Genomic DNA, 18,092 nt, shown 5'->3' with positions numbered 1-18,092 from the left:
TGATACTTAAATGAACTTTGAAACACCAGAGGGTTTTTGCCAAGTCTCGGTTTTAGACTGAACTGTTAAGCCAGTAATTAGATCACAACTCAATTTTTGAACTTAGATGTGAATATACTGTGGATATACAAAATGAGGGCCCAAAGGGCCAAATTCCGCTATTTAAGCCCTTCCTTTTAACCTATCACACTTCTAATTTACCTCCATTTAGAGATCTTATTGTAATAAATAAAAGGAAAAACCGAAATTTAATTTATAAAGTTTTATTTTTGTATATGTGCTAAATCTTAGGAACTGTGGACAATCTTCAGTCAGTGTGTTGGCTTGTAAAAGGCTGAGAAGTGTGTGAATTTCCTTTGGGGAATCTGGATTTCAAAAAAAAAAAAATCACTCATTTGCAAGTTTAAAACATGGTGCACCTTTCCCCCTTTTTTTCTTACACCTACGTATTTGGAGGAAAAGCGCTACATTTCTGCAAATGTAAAATAATTGTTATAAATACAGTCGGCATCAAGTTCTTAATACATTTAGCACTTTTTGTAGTGATGTATCACACCCAAAATCTTATTTTCAAACACTAAACACTCATGTAGGTTCGGGACCAATTTAGGTTGAGCACTACTATGAAACCAGTACTGAATGGGGTTTTTTTTTTTCCCCAGAAACACAAAAGTGGGGTGGGGTGGGAAGGATGTTGTTTTCCTTTCTCTGCAAAATGTAGTACCTTCCAACTAGAGACCAAAATTGGGCACTTGTAATGAAAAGGCAATTTTCTTACCCAGTTAGAATTCTAAATAAGGCAGGCTAGATCCAGCAAATTAACCACAAAATTCAGCAAAATAAGAGTTCATGGGGCAACAGAAGCTGGAGAAATACTAAGAAAAAAAGTGCAAGAACGATTTTGTTGGAGTAGTCATCTGAATATTCACAGACCGTTGCTTTCATTTACAAACGTAATTTCAATAAAAAAGGCTCCTCAACTTTTTAACCACTACTAGGATTAAATACTTATCATTCACTAATAAAAGTTAATCATGAAAAAAATATAAAACATTTTAATTCCAAATTCGTATATATAACAGCTAAAAGACACAAGGTTAGGAAATTATCAGAGAAAAAAAAATCAAGGAAAAGCAAAAACCTCAAATGATTATTGTTATTTCTGCCTCTACAATGCTGAGCATGAAAATTTGGTTGGTGGAGGGCTTAGAGCAGCAATATGGTTTTTACCAAGTTGTGCACGGAAATACTTAGATCCAACAGAGCAAAAGCCCTCATTCACAGATGACCAAAAACATCTTCAGTCTTTACGTTAACAGATCCGACTGTCTTCTATGAAGTAATCATGCCATTTAGAATCCTGGGGGTACTTTGAAAGGAAGAGTAGTGATTCTGAAACAAACATTTAAAGTAGGAATTATATATATGGCTCAAGAAATCAGTTGAGGGAGAAGTAAATAATCTTCAGGCACTTTGAAGACTTGAAGTTTAAAATGTGCCATTTATGTTCAGAAAAAGACCTCAACGTCACCAATATGTTGCTCTTACAATAACATGCGTCTTAACATTTCCGCTTACATGTTAATGCTTAAGAAGTTAAATAGAGAAAATAATTCGCACGAAAAGAAATCTCCCTGTTCACTTTCCCTGGATCCTGGTCACAACACGGACAGCTCTTCCTCGAATGGAGGGGAATAGGGATTCACAAGCCCTCACCTGGCACCAAGGAGAGATTGTGGTTTCAAAGCAACCAAGGTGGGATCCTCCCTCCAAGGAGAAAAATTCACAGCCTTTTCAAATGTCAAGTTTTTTGTGTCTAGGAAGTCAGTAAAGTTTTTAAATTAAGTACATCACATACTTTGTTAAGGAGTGGGAAATGCAAAACCCACCTCTCATATGGTGAGATGGGTGTATTTAACGACAGCAACTTGTCCAAATAAGGTTAACCTATTCTGCTTGTTCACTGTTAAGGAAGCCTGGAATTGAGCAACTTTTACATTAAAGCTACCACTTGGGAACTGCAAACAGTGTATAGGACTTTTGCTCAAACTTAACAAATCCAGATATAATATATTTAAGGTGAAAAACAGGATCTATCTGGTGTTAAAATTTCCTAATTTTACAGAAAACCTTGAGGCATTGATGGAACTATGGAGTGCTGCAAATAAGATACCCAAAGCTTTATCTTAAATACCTGCCCCTTTTAATCACAAAATAAAGCAATTCTCATTTTTGTTTCTGCTTTGTTCAGTTCCAACTATAGCCTTTTTGACAAAACATTTTCCTATTAACTGAATTGTAAAAAATACAACCAAGCTTGTGCTCATTAAATATACATGTATATAAAAAACATACAAAAAGTACAAGATTGATTAGGAAACTTTTACAGCGTCAACATCCTGTTTTCTCTAAATCTTTAGTAAAGGGCCAAAGGTTGAATCTTTCTGTGCACAAAAACTTAACGTGACTGAACTCCTGAATTCAGTGTCATGCCTAAGCATGCTATGCACAGAATTTTAATATGCAGTCCTTCAAAAAAAAGAAACAAAAATGGACAAAAAAAAAAAAAGTAAGAAAAAAATTAAACAAAAAAAACCAAAAACCCAAAAACAAAAACACACCACAGGACAAAAAGTTCTTCGTAAATCAAATTCTATTTGTGAATTCAGCAAAATAATTTCTATAAAATAAAACAGCAAAATATTTAAATAGAAGAGGGTGGACTGTATCTGAAGGGGTATTTGGTTTTTAGACAGGTTCCAAAAAGTACACACATTCAAGTTACCAATTCGCTTTTAAATACAGTATTAACTGATGAGTTTATCTTTAATTAAATGTTTATGCTGCAATTATGATACCTCAATTAACTAACCAGTAGTTTCCTTTTTAATTAGACCCTGCTTCGAACATGGAAAGTTTTGGAATCATGGACAAGGAGCTAGGACAAGTCTTGCTTTCAAGTAAAACTGTGACTGAGCAGAAAACTCAGCCAGACGTCTTGGGGCAAGTGGTGCTCCAAGTACTGTGGGATTCTGGTGACTTCCACTTCACTGGGGTCCAGCAGAAGGAAAGTTTTAGAAGATTCACCTAATAAGCTCTACCAAAGAAACGAAACAAGCACACCAAATACAGTCTTCTATTATGCTCCAAGCATCCTGGCATAGCAAATTTTTGCATATTTGTTTTAAATCTTTAAAAATTCCCATTACTCATAGATTTATCCCACCCAGAGATTGAACTGTCAAACATTAGACATAAGCAACCTATGTGTAACTGAAAACCGCCTGTTTAATCACGTCTCCCCTTGTTTTATATTTATAGTCTAGGTGTGAGAAGGAAAAGCTCTGAGCGATACAGCTGTCACACTGGGACAACCGCGGTCATTATGGTAATTTTTTCCTCATTGGCTACACTAACCTGGTGTGAAGCCATGCTAAATGTTACAGCTTAACTATAGCTTCAAAGTGATTAACCTAATGTCAGAATAAAAAGGCAATGAAAAAGATCTAGAAACAATGTTACATCACCAATTTTCCACATCAACCAAAGAATTTAAAGGTTACCAGCCTTACATTGCTCATAGTAAAACTGCCTCCAGTGGCAAAGAATTAACATGAAACTATTGGTGTGGTTGACATGGACGGGCTCTGGTTTGTTGTTGTTGGTGTATTTTTTGTTTTTTTTTTTTTGTAAAGGAATAGATCCAACTGCCATGAGGCAGGCAACACTGGTTGCAGAGTGCAATGGGTAGAACAAGAAAATTAACTTTTGTAGTTTTTGTAGATCTGTGAGTCTCCTCAAGAAAAGTTTCTTGTTTAAGAATTAACAGTCAAACATTAATATACTATATACACCTTTGCCATTTACACATTAGCATCAGGCCATTTATTACAAAACACTATACACTTTCCACTGCAGGCGGGTTATATATGGACAGCAAATTTCTGCAGATAAGACAGTGAATAAACTCTCCACTCCATGTTGATTAGGAATAGTTTTTCTAGTTTTAAATATTAGCCAGACACAGAAAAAGGTTGGACTGTAAGGCCTGGGTGCACAGTCTTGATGGAACCAGTTAAGTATGTGCATTTCACTGATCCTTCGTCTGAGGTGGGGACACTTCTTCACTGCCTTCGTAATTTTCTTGTGCTCGCTGGCCAGTTCTCTGAGGGTTGTTCATGTGATGTGCTGCTGGGCCTGTATATGGCTGTCCGTGCACATGGTTATTCTGAGAGGGGAGAAGAGATCTACGTTAAGACTTTTTCACATATTAAAGTTTCAAAATCATGGGCTGAAAACATTTCTTTTATTCCTGGGACTTACAAAAAGTCAATATGCTGGGCCTAATGGTGAGGGGAAAAAAATGGTTTGGAAGAGAAAAACCCAGGGCCCCTGGGTGGCTCAGTCAGTTAACTGGCCGACTTTGGCTGAGGTCACGATCTCACCGTTTGTTGGCACGAGCTCCAAGTCCGGCTCTGTGCTGACAGCTCGGAGCCTGCTTCGGATTCTGTGTCTCCCTCACCCCCTGCCCCTCCCTTGTGTGCGCGCGCTCTCTCTCTCTCTCTTGAAAACGAGTAAACTTAAAAAAAATTTTTTTTAAACAAAAAAACACACACCACCTAAACTGCAACCCCCCGAGCCCCAAATAAAAGCAGTGTAGGTCTGTGTAAAGTTTTAGCTGAAGTGATTTTTAGTGCCCCAAATTATTTAGACCAAAGTCTGACAAATAAAGAGATTATAGCCTATTTATTGTCAAAAAACATTTACAAAAAATGATTTCTGAGCCAGAATACATCTATTCTGACTCTTCCAAGCACCTTGAAGCTTCTATAGGATAATGATGAATCTGGTCACAGGACATCTGCATTAGCAGCGACCTTGAACACAGAATGGTGTCACTAAAAACAAGGCTAAAGATCTGGATTAACCAAGCATGAGTAATACAGGAGATTTCTCAGGGCTGAGGAAAGGAACTTTCTTCCTCGTGAATTTGGTTTTGTAACGTTTTAAACCCATGAACCCTCATTTTTCTGTACATTCCCACCAACCAAGAAGATTTTAGATCTTTCTAGAATTTGGATTACAAAAATAAATATTATGAATATGCATTTTCTAACTATTCAGTATGCTTCTGTTTCCAGCCTGAAATATAGTCTGAAAATATAACTGGTTTCCAGACTAGCACCAAGCATCAATCACCTGGGGACATGTCAGAAATGTAGATTTTTCTGGTTCTACCCCAGAGCTAAAGGAATCAGAAGCTTGGGGTGGGGGCCCAGCAACCTGTGCTATAACAAGCCCAGCAGGGGGGCGCCTGGGTGGCTCAATTGGTTCAGCATCCGACTTCGGCTCAGGTCAGGATCTCACGGTCCGTGAGTTCGAGCCCCGCGTCGGGCTCTGTGCTGACAGCTCAGAGCCTGGAGCCTGCTTCGGATTCTGTGTCTCCCTCTCTCTCTCTGCCCCTCCCCCGTTCATGCTCGGTCTCTGTCTCAAAAATAAATAAATGTAAAAAAAAAAAAAAAAAAAAATTTTTAACAAGCCCAGCAGGGGGTTTTGTTTTTTTTTTTAAGATTTTATTTTTTAAAAGCTTATTATTTTGAGAGAGAGAGCTAGTAGGGGAAGGGCAGAGAGACAGGAAGAGACAATCCCAAGTAGGGTCCCTGCTGCTAGTGCAGAGATCCACAGCACAGGCCCCACATAGGGCTCAATGACCTTAAGACCTTGATATCATGACCTGAGCCGAAATCAAGGGTCAGACGCTCAACCTACTGAGCCACCCAGGTGTCCCACCTCTGACCAAGGGGGGAAATTTTTTTTTTTTTTAATGTACTTATTTTGAGAGGGAGAACAGAAGTGGGGAAGGAACAGAGAGAGCAGGGGACAAAGGATCTGAAGCAGGCTCTGTCCTGACAGCAGAGGCAGAAGAGAGCCCGATGTGGGGCTTGAACCCATGAATCACAAGATCATGACCTGGGCTGAAGTCAGACAGACACTTAACTGGCGAGCAATCTAGGTGCTCCCAGGGGAAAAATTTTTGATGCTTGTTCAAGTTTGAGCATCACTGCCTCAAAAGATGTGAATTAGTCACATCTGGTTTTAGAAGGAAAAGTTCTCGTTTAGAAAATTTCATCATTTAAATGTTATTTATTTAGCTACTGATCTTATAGGAAATTTTATGGAAATCGGTCAAATCCTTGGTATTTTTTAAACAGTTGTTACTGTCATTGAAGTCTTGGTTAAGCTAAGTAACCAAGAACAATTTCCTTCATTGCCACATCTTAAATGTCTTTGGAATCCATTTGTACACTCTAACAGGAAATGTCATAATCCCTTTTACTAAGTATCATTTTATGTGGACATCAATTGTCACACAATTTTAGTAACATAGGAGTACAAAGAAGGGCATCTATTTGACCAGGAAAACACAACAGGGAGGAGCTGAAACACATCATACTGTGACCCTGTCCCAATGATTATTCTTTTGATCATGCCCTAAAGGTACTCTAGTCTTTACTCCTTTGCAGTCACAACAAAAAATTTAGTCATCCTTTAAATAAAGCATAAAAGTAGGTTCTAGGGATGAAAACAAAAACCGGCCCCCCATTTACCTGTTGATACTGAGATCCAGGTGAGTGGGGGTACAACGGGGCATCTTCAGGTGGAGGCGACTCATGCTCATCAGGGGCATCTTGGTCGTCCGGCTCCTAATTTTAAAAATTTAAAGATAAAAATAAACTTGAATCTGCCTACATAATTGTTTTTTTTCTAGTTGAAATAAAAACTTAACCTACAAAACGGACTCACAACTTTCCTTTTACTGAAGAGCAACAAATGTAAAGCAGATGAAAAAACCTGATTTGGATTCTCTGAGAGACACTACATTTCAGGCAATTTCAGAAATTTCTCTAGAAGGCGGCTCCCTCATTAACTGAAGACTACACTGGCCTATAAAGGAAAAAATTGCTTTCTTTCATTTCTATCTGCCATACACTTGTGGCTCTTTTTTCTTTCTTTCGTTTTTTTTTTTTTTTTTTTTTTTTACCTCCTCTGGACAGAGTTCACAAGCTTTTGCAAGTGTCATCCTGGCACTATGTGATCTCTCCAAGAAATAACCATTTGATGTTTCATTGCTTTGCACTGGAGGAGACCAGTTGTTGTAAGTGTATTGAGGATTGCCAGTATATGGTCGTCTTTCAAGTTCATCCCCAAGCCATTCCACTGCCCAGGTCCACTTTCTCTTAAGATCTCCGTTGCCCTTCAAAAGAAAATAAAACCATGTATGTAAAAGGCTCTGGAATATTTCTCAAAGTTAAAATAACTCCAAATTCCCACTATTCCTTTTTTTAAAAATGGAATCCCTAACTCGGATTCCAATTTGTACAAAACTGTAAGAAAAAACCCTCACCTGCAGAATCTGGTAAGCAACAGGACAATTGCTAAAAAGAGCTACCATACATTTTATACACTGGTATGCTCTTTTTTGATAGTGATTCTTCGAGCGCTGGATTGTGTCAAACAGCCCATCTCGGTCATCTGGGATTCCTTTAAGTGCATTATGAATTCTGAAAAAGAACCAAATATAAAAACCTGAAAGATCAAACAGCAGCTAACATTCCTTGAATGTACTAATGCTAGACAGCAGGTCATTATTGTCAAACCCCTGAACAGAGGAGAAAAGGGGTACTGACAGGTTAAACGGCTTGCCCAAGATCAGGCAGCCACCTAGCAGTCTGTGCTCTTACCAACCTGTTACCAATCCAAAATGATTTTGTGATGTAATTCAAATACATTACTGAAAGTGAATTTAGGACACTAAGAGTAATACAAACGTAAAGTTAACAACTAATGTTATAACTGCTGTACCTAAGAGTTTGCTTCAAGTCAGTCCCTTTTATAAAGCTGCACTTCTTTAGGAAGTTAGAAATCAGTGACTGTGACACAGTGATATAATTTGGAAGTACAAAATGACCTTGAATTCTAATCATGAGGTGCTATACGACAAAGTAATTTTCACCAATACTACTACAATTTAGCTGATTTGCCAAAGATGGGTGATTTCATTTCAGTTTGTGCCAAGTCACAAAAGAACAATATACAGTCAATGATTTCTTGTTCTCCCCCCTACCTCAATAAGCAACTTAAAAAAATTATAGCGACAAAAAAGCACCCTGTTTCTTTTGTGTTAAAAACCTCACCCACCAGTAAACAAAATGGGGTGTATACACACTGTGGATTATTATTCAGCCTTAAAAAGGAATAAAATTAAGACACATGCTACAACATGTTTGAGTCGTGAAGACATGAAGTAATGGGGAGTTATGGTTTAATGGGCACAGAGTTTCAGTTTGGGATGATACAGTTCTAGAGATGGATAGTGGTGATGGTAACAGCATTATGAACAGAGTGAACGCCAATGAATTGTAACTTAAAAATGGTTAAAATGGTAAATCCTATGTTATGAATACTTTGCAGTTTAACTAAAAAAATAACAGTAAAATAAAAAATTTACCTTCCTGCAATTCTACTCTGAGAATTGAAAACAGAGGTTTTTTAAAAAAAAAAACCCACATATACAAATGTTCACCGTAGTATTCACAACAGCCAAAAGGTAGAAACTACCAAAAGTCTAACAATGGATGAATGAATAAAGAGTGTGGTATATCCGTACGATGGAGTGTTATTTGGCCATAAAAAGGAATGAAATACCGATAGATGCTCTAACACAGAAGACCTTGAAAACATTATGCCAAGTGAAAGAAACCAGACACAAAAGGACATTTTATAGGATTCCATTTATATGAAGCGCACAGGCAAATCCAGAGACAGAAAGCAGGTTAGTCGTTACTGGGGGATGGGGGGGGTAATAGGGAGTGACTGCTTAATTGCATACGGGGTTTCCTTTTGGAATGATAAAAATGTTTTGGAATTAGATAGTCGTAATGATTGTACAACACTGTGAATGTACTAAAACCCACTGAATTGTATACTTTAAACCAGTTAAAATGGTGAATTTAACCTCCATAAAGAAACACTACCTGTATAGTCAGGAATTACAAAAAAACAAAAAACCTTACATAAACCATAAATTTTACTTAGTAGAATGTTTCCAAATAAATACGCAAGTTTGGTTTTTGTTTTTGCATTACATGCATTCCTGAAATCTTTTGTTTGGAAATCATGACTTCAGCAATTTTGCAAGGTTTAATAATTTCAGACTAATCAATCATGTACAGGCTTCTTGCTGTTTAATGTGAAACACTTCAGTGTATATACTGTTTTTGCCTTCAGTTTTTTCAAGTGATAATGAAGTATAAGGCATTATTTCTACCACATCACATCTTCTTCCCATTAGTATTAACTGCTTTCAAATGCTGTTTTGATCAATATTATCTTTGCCTGCTTTATTCCCCAATCCTGCTAGTGCCAGGCACATGGTAGACAGATACTCCGTAAATATTCATACACTGCTTATCGAATGAACTCAAAGCTCACTATGAGAAAATTATTTTCAAGCTTGGGCCAGTGATTCATAGTAGCAATACCTTACTAATCTCATTACACAAAACTCAACTGTCCATATTTATTCCAGCACACGTGCCTTTCCCATTCCTGCTTGCTTCAATAACTCAAGAGAACTAAGATGTAACCAACTGTTTTAAAGCTATACATGCTTATAATATTTTTAAATGAAAAGAGTGAAAGATTCCATTAAAAACACCTTTTTTCAAAAAAAAATAACAAGTTTATTTATTTTGAGAGAGAGATATAGCACAGTGGGGTAAGGGGCAGAGAGAAAGAGACAGAATCCCAAGCAGGCTCCATGCTGTCATTGCAGAGCCCAATGCGGCGCTTGAATTCATGAACCTTGAGATCATGACGTGAGCTAAAGTCAAGAGTCCAATGCCTAACCAACTGTGCCACCCGAGTGCCCCCCATTAAAAACAATTCTTAAGAAAAATGTCAAATCCTAGAATCCTGCTGAGAAGGGTACTGGACAGTGCTCAAAATACACGGTTATAGTTTTGGAACTACTGATTTTTTTTGTCTCCTGAAAACGGATTTTTGGGTTAACGCTATTTTTACAAACAGTAATATGACTTGAATCTATGATGGTAATTTTGGAGATAATCTGGAAATATGGATTCATGAATTCTGGCATTTGCAATCCCCACTAAGACTCAAAATTGTAATTTCTCTTTAAGTGTTTTGTTATAGAACTTGTTTTCAAGTTGCTGTTTTAATTATTATATTGACAGATGGGAGGCGGTCCATTATATAGATTTTGAACTGTTTCTGTCAACTAATTCCATACTTCACCATCATCTGTATAATTCTTGGGATTAAAGATAATACATTAAACTTTAGGACAGAAAGAACAAACGGAGGAATTCTGGAGAAAGCCTGAGGGGATAGTTACGCTGGATAACGTCAGTTAAAAAAAAAAAGAAGGGGGCACCTCGGTGGCTCAGTCAGTGGAGTGACCGACTCTTGGTTTTGGCTCAGGTCATGGTCTCACAGTTTCGCGCATTTGAGCCCCATGTCGGGCTCTGCGCTGGCAGTGTGGAGCCTGCTTGGGATTCTCTCTGCCCCTCCCCTGCTCTCTTCTCTCAAAATAAGGAAATAAACAACAACAACAAAAAAGCACACTTTAAAAAAGGTTATGTATAGATTGGTTGACACGAACACAACCAGAGGCTTGCAGGAAGCCAACACCGTATTTCCCCCAGGAGCACTGGTTCAGCACTCCCCCATTCAGTGTTCACAGCAACTTTAGAATATGTAACTACCATGAATAATGAGAACTCACTGTGCTTAACTTACCTAAGGACTATTTTTAGATAACCAAATGTTACCTTACCTCATGTGACTAATTTTAAAAGAACCCTAGCATGTCATTAATGAAATTAACATATTTACCAAAAGCTTATGCTAGTTTTCCTTAATTAAAAAAAAATTTGACAGCTAGTGGTAAGCATGCAACACGGGCAACTTTTTATTCACTCTTAAGCTTTTAAGAGGACACATTTATTAGATCTCCAGGAGGTATTAAAAAAAAAGTGCTGACTGGCAATTTCAGTTAGTCTAAAAGTTGGGCAAGTAAAAAAGAGGATCAAACCTGTGAGTCTGCCAGGAGTCCTCAATCAGTAAGATTTGCAAAAGCAGATCCAAATAGGGCCGGAGTTCATAAGTGTAGGAATATGCAACCTAAAATCAGGAAAGACATGGTGAGATAACTTGTTTAAAGGAATGACAAATGACAAATTATAGAGACGTATGAATGTTTATTTTCCTAACCTGCCAGAGAAGTTCACTGAGGACAGTAGATGAGAACTGAGGATTCTCCCAGCAGCAAAAACGAAGCAATTTGACAGTTTCCTCCGAGTTACTGCAGTCCTCGATGATTTTCTTCACATAACTTGTTCTCACAAACAAAATATCTGCCACATTCTGCTGAATTGGCATTATAGGTTGTGATAAATTAGGATCACCAAAAGGATTGGGAAGAGGAGGATTACCTAGAATACAGATTTGTCATCAATGAAAAACGAATAGGCTTCTCCACAATAATCTACAGGTTTCACCACAGAAAACAGCTTATGAAGTTTGTATTTTCAAAAAGTAACATTTTAAATCAATATTCCTAAGTACAATGAAACAATGAAGAAAGGAGTATCAGGCATTACAATAACCAGACAGACCAAGATGATAAGATGCAAACTTTAAATGCCAACACTGCCATTTTCCTATATAAAAAGTTAATTCGTAAACTACTTCATAAGGTATCAACCTCAGTAGCAAGCAGACAAAAAAAGATCCCCTTTAAACATGTGAAAAAGGTATAGAACCCAAAATATTACAAAATATTCCACAGCACAGATAGTCGGACTCTTGTTTTTATAAACATCTTCAGAATTAAAAGTAATTAACTGGGCACTACATATGGCCAGCAGTATTTAAAACCCAATGTAAAGAATGGGGCATTTGATTTTACCATTGATTGAAGACTGCATTCTTGAAGAGACATTGCAACAGCGGATCAGCTGTGACACTACCGAGTACAGTTTGCCTAATTCAGCATACTGGTACTTGATTGGAGGACCTGGACCTTCATCTAAAGATACGAGCATAAAGGTAGCAGGTACATTCAATTTCAGAAGTTGTGTCTTCTCCGCCACACCTACAGTGAAAGACGAAGAAGCGGGAAGAATTACAAAAGAGAAAAGAATTCAGATGGTAAGGGCTTCGTAATAACAGTAGTTACATAAAATATTTTTTTATAATTTTTATAATCACGAGACCACTCTTAGCACTCAGAGAATTATTTAACCAAACAGAAAAGCTATGTCACATAATTGGATTTAAGTTTTAAGATGGTGAAATAAAGACCAGGACATTCCAGTCAAACCAGGCATAAAGAAAACGACCACCTTCTATGGCCTGAGCATCTGGGGGGACTAACCTACAGTGCCATCCTCATCGTTAGGGAGGATGACGAAAACTAAGTGAGAAACAAGAATTCTTATTATGTAAACTGCCTCTCCAATTTCTTCCACAGCTAAGCTGCTTGAAAACCATGCCTAAATTTGGTTTCTTCCCCCTTTCTTGGAGCAAAGCTAAGGAATAGTTCTAAACTGTAACTACTTCCTCTCCTACTTGGATTCCTCTCACATTTGCTTTCAACCTCCTCTCCTCGGTCTCATTTGTGAGTCCTTCCTCTGTCTCTGAAAAATCAATGTGCCTCAAAGTTCCCACACGAGGCTATCTTCTCCCTCTGTATGCTTTTCCTGAATGATCAAACCCACACTAATGGCTTCATGTTCCAGCTATTTTCACCCAGAGGATTCCAGAAGACTTACAGACAAATATCTTAAGTATTCTACTGAATAATGAACATCACTATTTGGGTATCCAATAGGCTCAAACTCAATTTGCCCAAACTGAACGTTCACTCCCCTTATCCATGTCTTTCCGGTTCCCCCCCGCCATACATGGCCCCCACTATCTATTCAGTTGGAATCCTGGGCAAATTTTTAAAATATAACTTATCGTCAAATTGGTTTCCAAATAACACCCAGTGCTCATCCCAAAAAGGGCTCTCCTCAATGCCCAACACCCACCTTCCCCTCTCTCCCAGCCCCCATCAACCCTCAGTCTGTTCTCACTATCCAAGAGTCTCTTATGGGTTGCCTCCCTCCCTCTCTGTAACTGTTTTTTCCCCCTTCCCTTCCCCCATGGTCTTCTGTTAAGTTTGTCAAGATCCACATGAGTGAAAACATGTTATCTGTCTTTCTCTTATTTCACTTAGCACAATACCCTCCAGTTCCATCTACGTTGCTGCAAATGCCCAGATTTCATTCTTTCTCATTGCCAAGTAGTATTCCATTGTATATATAAACCACATCTTGTTTATCCACTCGCCAACTGATGGACATTTAGGCTCTTTCCATAATTTGGCTATTATTGAAAGTGCTGCTAGGAACACTGGGGTACATGTGCCCCTATATGCATCAGCACTCCTATATCTCTTGGGTAAATTCCCAACTGGCATCACTCTTAACATCTCTTCTGTGTTCCCCTCTCCTTAATATCCAATCATTGATTTCTACTGACTTTGCAAAGTACCAGAATCTGTCCACTTGGATCCCCCCCACTCCACTGTCCGTTCCCCAGTACAGGCCACAACGATCTTCTGCTATAGATCATTTTAACAATCTATAGTCTCATTTCCCTACAATCCATCCCACACTGTGGTCAGAATGATCTTTCTACAAGGTATGTCCTTTAAAAACTCTTACCATGGTTCATCAATGCCCTTAGGATGAAGTCCAGAATCCCTCACAAGGCTTGCCACAATAGCCTGATCAGACAATCCTGTCCAGTGCTCCTGCCATCACCACCTTAGATCAATTCTAGACTGAATAACTTTCACCTCATCCAAACTGAGTTTATGCTAAGTCTCTGCCTTTGCTGTTCACTCTGGATGGAAAACTCAGCAACCAATTCCCACATCAACTTCTCCATTAAGTCCCCTAAACTCCCCAAATCTGATCTGGTAACCCTGTGATATACTGCCACAGCACTTTGTACTTTCCCTATTATAACCATTAACATACTTTATGGCAGTTATCTTTCTATTTGCTTCTATACCCCATTAGGCAAGACACTTTTTTTAATTGTCACATTCCAAAAGGTATAATGAATACAGGTGCACAATCCCTTATCTGAAATCCTGAGATTCAAAAAGCTCTTATCATAAACAAAATTATTTCATAAAGTTGGGTGCCAAAATGTGTTTGCTGGGAAAAGCTAGCCTGAAGTGACAAGAGGCTATTTCTAGTCTTCATTTATCCCCAACGAATTAACACTATTCGTGTTTTACTGTAGAAATATTAATGTGTATGTTTATAAGGTGCTGTCTTGGATCCTGCTATAGGGATGTTACATAATGCGTGATATATATACCGCCTTACCTTTCTTAAATCTAAATAATTCTGAACCCGAAAGCATATGTGGTCTTAAGAATTTCATGTTAAAGTTTACGGATCTGTATTTGCTTTTAGCAGGGAAATTTTAATTACATTATGGACCAATGATGTATGGTTTGTGAATAGGCAATACCTAAAAAAGAGAGTTGAACAAAATAGGATTTTTGTGAATGCCTAAATTTGATATTTCATAGTTTGAAATAGATTCCACTTGCTTGTTTGTGTCATAAATACTCTCTCCCTTCTCAACTACAAATAACCAAGCATCTCTAGTATGGAGAGATAAAGGAAAAAACCAATTACAGAGACAAAAAGTAGAATGTTGCTTATGTTAAAAGAGCCAGAGATCAACTGGTGATCAGTAGGTTCACATACAAAACAAACATGGAATGACAGGGATGTTTGATTATTTCTGGAACTTAATTTTGGATATATGTTTTTTTTTCTTTTAAACTTTTTTTTTTTTTTAATTTTTTTTCAATGTTTATTTACTTTTGGGACAGAGAGAGACAGAGCATGAACGGGCGAGGGGCAGAGAACGGGCGAGGGGCAGAGAGAGAGGGAGACACAGAATCGGAAACAGGCTCCAGGCTCTGAGCCATCAGCCCAGAGCCCGACGCGGGGCTCGAACTCACGGACCGCGAGATCGTGACCTGGCTGAAGTCGGACGCCTAACTGTGCCACCCAGCGCCCCTTTTCTTTTAAACTTTTAAAGAAGTTATTTAAAAAATCACCTAAGTCTTTGAATCAGTTCCCAATCTGGCCAAATATTATCATCGCTAAGATTCTAAATGGAATGTCTCAATAAATCATTTGGGGATCAGTGCACTAACACTTGGTCGGTAAGAAATTTTTATAATTTTAGGGGCACCTGGCTGGCTCAGCCAGAAGAGCATGCGACTCTTGACCTCAACCATAGGAAATTTACCTCATACAAAGCCAATTAACAAACACCAAAATGACAATGGAAGGATTTTTGAATATTTCTCATTATTCGTTCAACATTTACTGAGGCTAGTGCACAGTTTTGCAATCGAGTTGGGGAGAAACACCAAAATTTGAATACAATCAAAAACAACAGAGACTAAATATAAGATAGGATAACATACTTTTAAGGTAAGTATTATTGAATCACTGATCAGGTGATGTTAGAAAGGTTGCTTTGAAAAGAAAAGTCTTGTTAAACAGAGATAATAGGGGCGCCTGGGTGGCGCAGTCGGTTAAGCGTCCGACTTCAGCCAGGTCACGATCTCGCGGTCCGTGAGTTCGAGCCCCGCGTCGGGCTCTGGGCTGATGGCTCGGAGCCTGGAGCCTGTTTCCGATTCTGTGTCTCCCTCTCTCTCTGCCCCTCCCCCATTCATGCTCTGTCTCTCTCTGTCCCAAAAATAAATAAAAACGTTGAAAAAAAAAAAAATTTAAAAAAAAAATAAAATAAAATAAACACAGATAATAACATAAATAATAGGGTAACAGAACATTTATATTATCTCTAACTTTAATTTACTTTACTTCAACAAAAACTTACGTACAGAGTAAGTCCTTTCCCCAAACCTGGGTGAATATTCACAACCCTCTGGGGACTTTTTGAAAAGGTGGATTCCTTGTGCTAGCTCTGAGAATTCTGATTCAGTTGGTGTGGGATGGGGCCTAGGAATCAGTATTTTCAAATCCAGACATAAAAATATGACTAAGACACAGATCCTGACCTGTGTCTATTGCAGAGATACACATAAATAAAGTACAAAGTGAAAAGTGCAGTAAAGAAGGTTTCATTACTTGGCTTAAAAGACTCTGCCAGTTAATAGATTAAAACAATTATAAAAACTTAAATTCTTACCTAAATTGGCATACATTACAAACAGATTGAAATACTGCTGCAAATGACGCCCATGCTCTGAAACTTCCCTTCTCAAGAGATTTAGAACTGCCCTTAGTAGGTGATCGCTCAGGCTTAAGTTGTCATAAGCCTGTAAAGGATAAAACATTGGCTATTTTTCAGTGACAAGATATAGGTACAATGTACTTCTATTTGCATAAAAAAGGGATACACGTGCACTCACACACGTGTGTTCACACAGTAAGTTCAATCCAGGCAGAAATTTCTGGAAGGAACAATCACACAAGAGACGATTAAAAAGGGATGCTTCTTAGGAAAGGGAATGAAGATCTGAGGTAGATTTCATTATAGAGCCTTCCATGCTGTTTTAATTTTTAATAAATGCAAGTCCGTTAAAAAAAAACTTTAGAAATAACCTACATAACAATATGTATAATTAAGCCACTGTTTGTAACTGAATGAATAGTCAATAATTGCTATTCATTGCTGCGAAGTACCTTTAATGGAACTCCTAGACATCAGTGGTATGGTGTGTGTGCACACACATTTGTTAGGCAAACATATGAAACAGATGTACATATACTTGTGACTTCAACTTCCAGGAAAGAGAGTTGTAAGCATTTAAATCATTAGAAAGAAAACCTGGCAATTACCTGACTAGAAGGCCCAGGAGATGCGAAAGGTGAAGGACACGGCCCATCTTGCAAGGAAAAATGTGCAATAAAAACTATAAGTTTTGCAAATGCACCCCTCACTTCTGCACTAGGGCACTCCAGAAGATATTCAGAAAAGCGATTTGAAACATTAAAAAGGACATTGTGAGCAAACCAAAATCGTACATTCTTGCTGTGACGAAGGAGAATACACAATGCATCATACCTAAGACAAAACACAAAAATCTATGAATACCAATTCAATGATGTGTCTCATATATAGTACAGATTTGGGTCTTTATGAACCCAATAAAAATCAAAGACCTTCTTTTACTACTGGAGGGAGAGAACCAGCAATGGTTGCTTCCAGTACCAATATGAAAATGACAGAGAATTACTACAACTTGGTCTATTCTCACAAAGTGACAACACAGAGAAATGAAAGCTACAAATCCATTACCAAACCATTCCTAGGTTCAATGACAAAAACAATCCCTCCCCCAACCTTCCCTTGACATCTTACCACTAGATGAACACATAAAAATTGTTAAATCGAGGTATTATAATGGCCTCTATACTTTTACAGTTTGTAATTTAGGAGACTCATTTTATTTATGTTTTTAATCTATGGCAGAATTTAATCTAGGGAAGCTAAAACTAGTAATTTCTTCATTAAATAGCTTAGACTTTCAAGCATCATCCTGTAATATTTTGTACAGGGATGTCAAAGATATGACACAAGAGAACATAAGCAAAAGCCAGCTTCTGAACAATAAAAAGGCCACATAATTATTTTAGTATGATTTCTCTCACTACTGCTACCAAGAGTTTTTGTATTCTGCTTTCTAGATCTGAAACATTATCATGATTTGAAAAAAATAAAGCCATATATTAAAGAACCAAACTAAGTATAATAGGAATGAAAACCCAAAGTAATACCAATCACTGGCAGAGCCACGGACTATTTTCTTGGTGTGAAATCCTGTGGTAAAAAGGAACCTAGCAGCAAGCTGAATACTAATCATAGTGATTTCTTCTGCTTCAGGCAACAGGTGATCTTGCCCTATAAAAAAAATGCAGATACGTTAAAAACAAACAAGCAAATTTCTATGTCTA

The 18,092-nt window shown here is 37.8% G+C and overlaps 1 protein-coding gene across 2 annotated transcripts in view; it reads right to left on the bottom strand.

The window, feature by feature from the left end:
- Positions 1–657: 657 nt before the first annotated feature.
- USP9X (ubiquitin specific peptidase 9 X-linked) overlaps positions 658–18,092 on the bottom strand; it is a 98,613-nt gene continuing 81,178 nt past the window's right edge. For both annotated transcript variants that reach the window (XM_032592176.1, XM_032592177.1), the window contains exons 35-44: positions 17,916–18,039; positions 16,977–17,202; positions 16,324–16,453; positions 11,993–12,178; positions 11,296–11,516; positions 11,117–11,205; positions 7,406–7,562; positions 7,043–7,255; positions 6,609–6,704; positions 658–4,228 (exon numbers count right to left, since the gene is read on the bottom strand). In XM_032592176.1, coding sequence (XP_032448067.1) covers positions 4,091–4,228; positions 6,609–6,704; positions 7,043–7,255; positions 7,406–7,562; positions 11,117–11,205; positions 11,296–11,516; positions 11,993–12,178; positions 16,324–16,453; positions 16,977–17,202; positions 17,916–18,039 — 1,580 coding nt within the window. In that variant the 3' untranslated portion in view covers positions 658–4,090. The remainder of the gene's footprint in view (positions 4,229–6,608; positions 6,705–7,042; positions 7,256–7,405; positions 7,563–11,116; positions 11,206–11,295; positions 11,517–11,992; positions 12,179–16,323; positions 16,454–16,976; positions 17,203–17,915; positions 18,040–18,092) is intronic.

The sequence above is a fragment of the Lynx canadensis genome, chromosome X (genome assembly GCF_007474595.2).
Source record: "Lynx canadensis isolate LIC74 chromosome X, mLynCan4.pri.v2, whole genome shotgun sequence".
Taxonomy (NCBI): domain Eukaryota; kingdom Metazoa; phylum Chordata; class Mammalia; order Carnivora; family Felidae; genus Lynx; species Lynx canadensis.
Note: the sequence above shows the minus strand (reverse complement) of the source record. Positions and strands in the feature narration are given on the sequence as shown.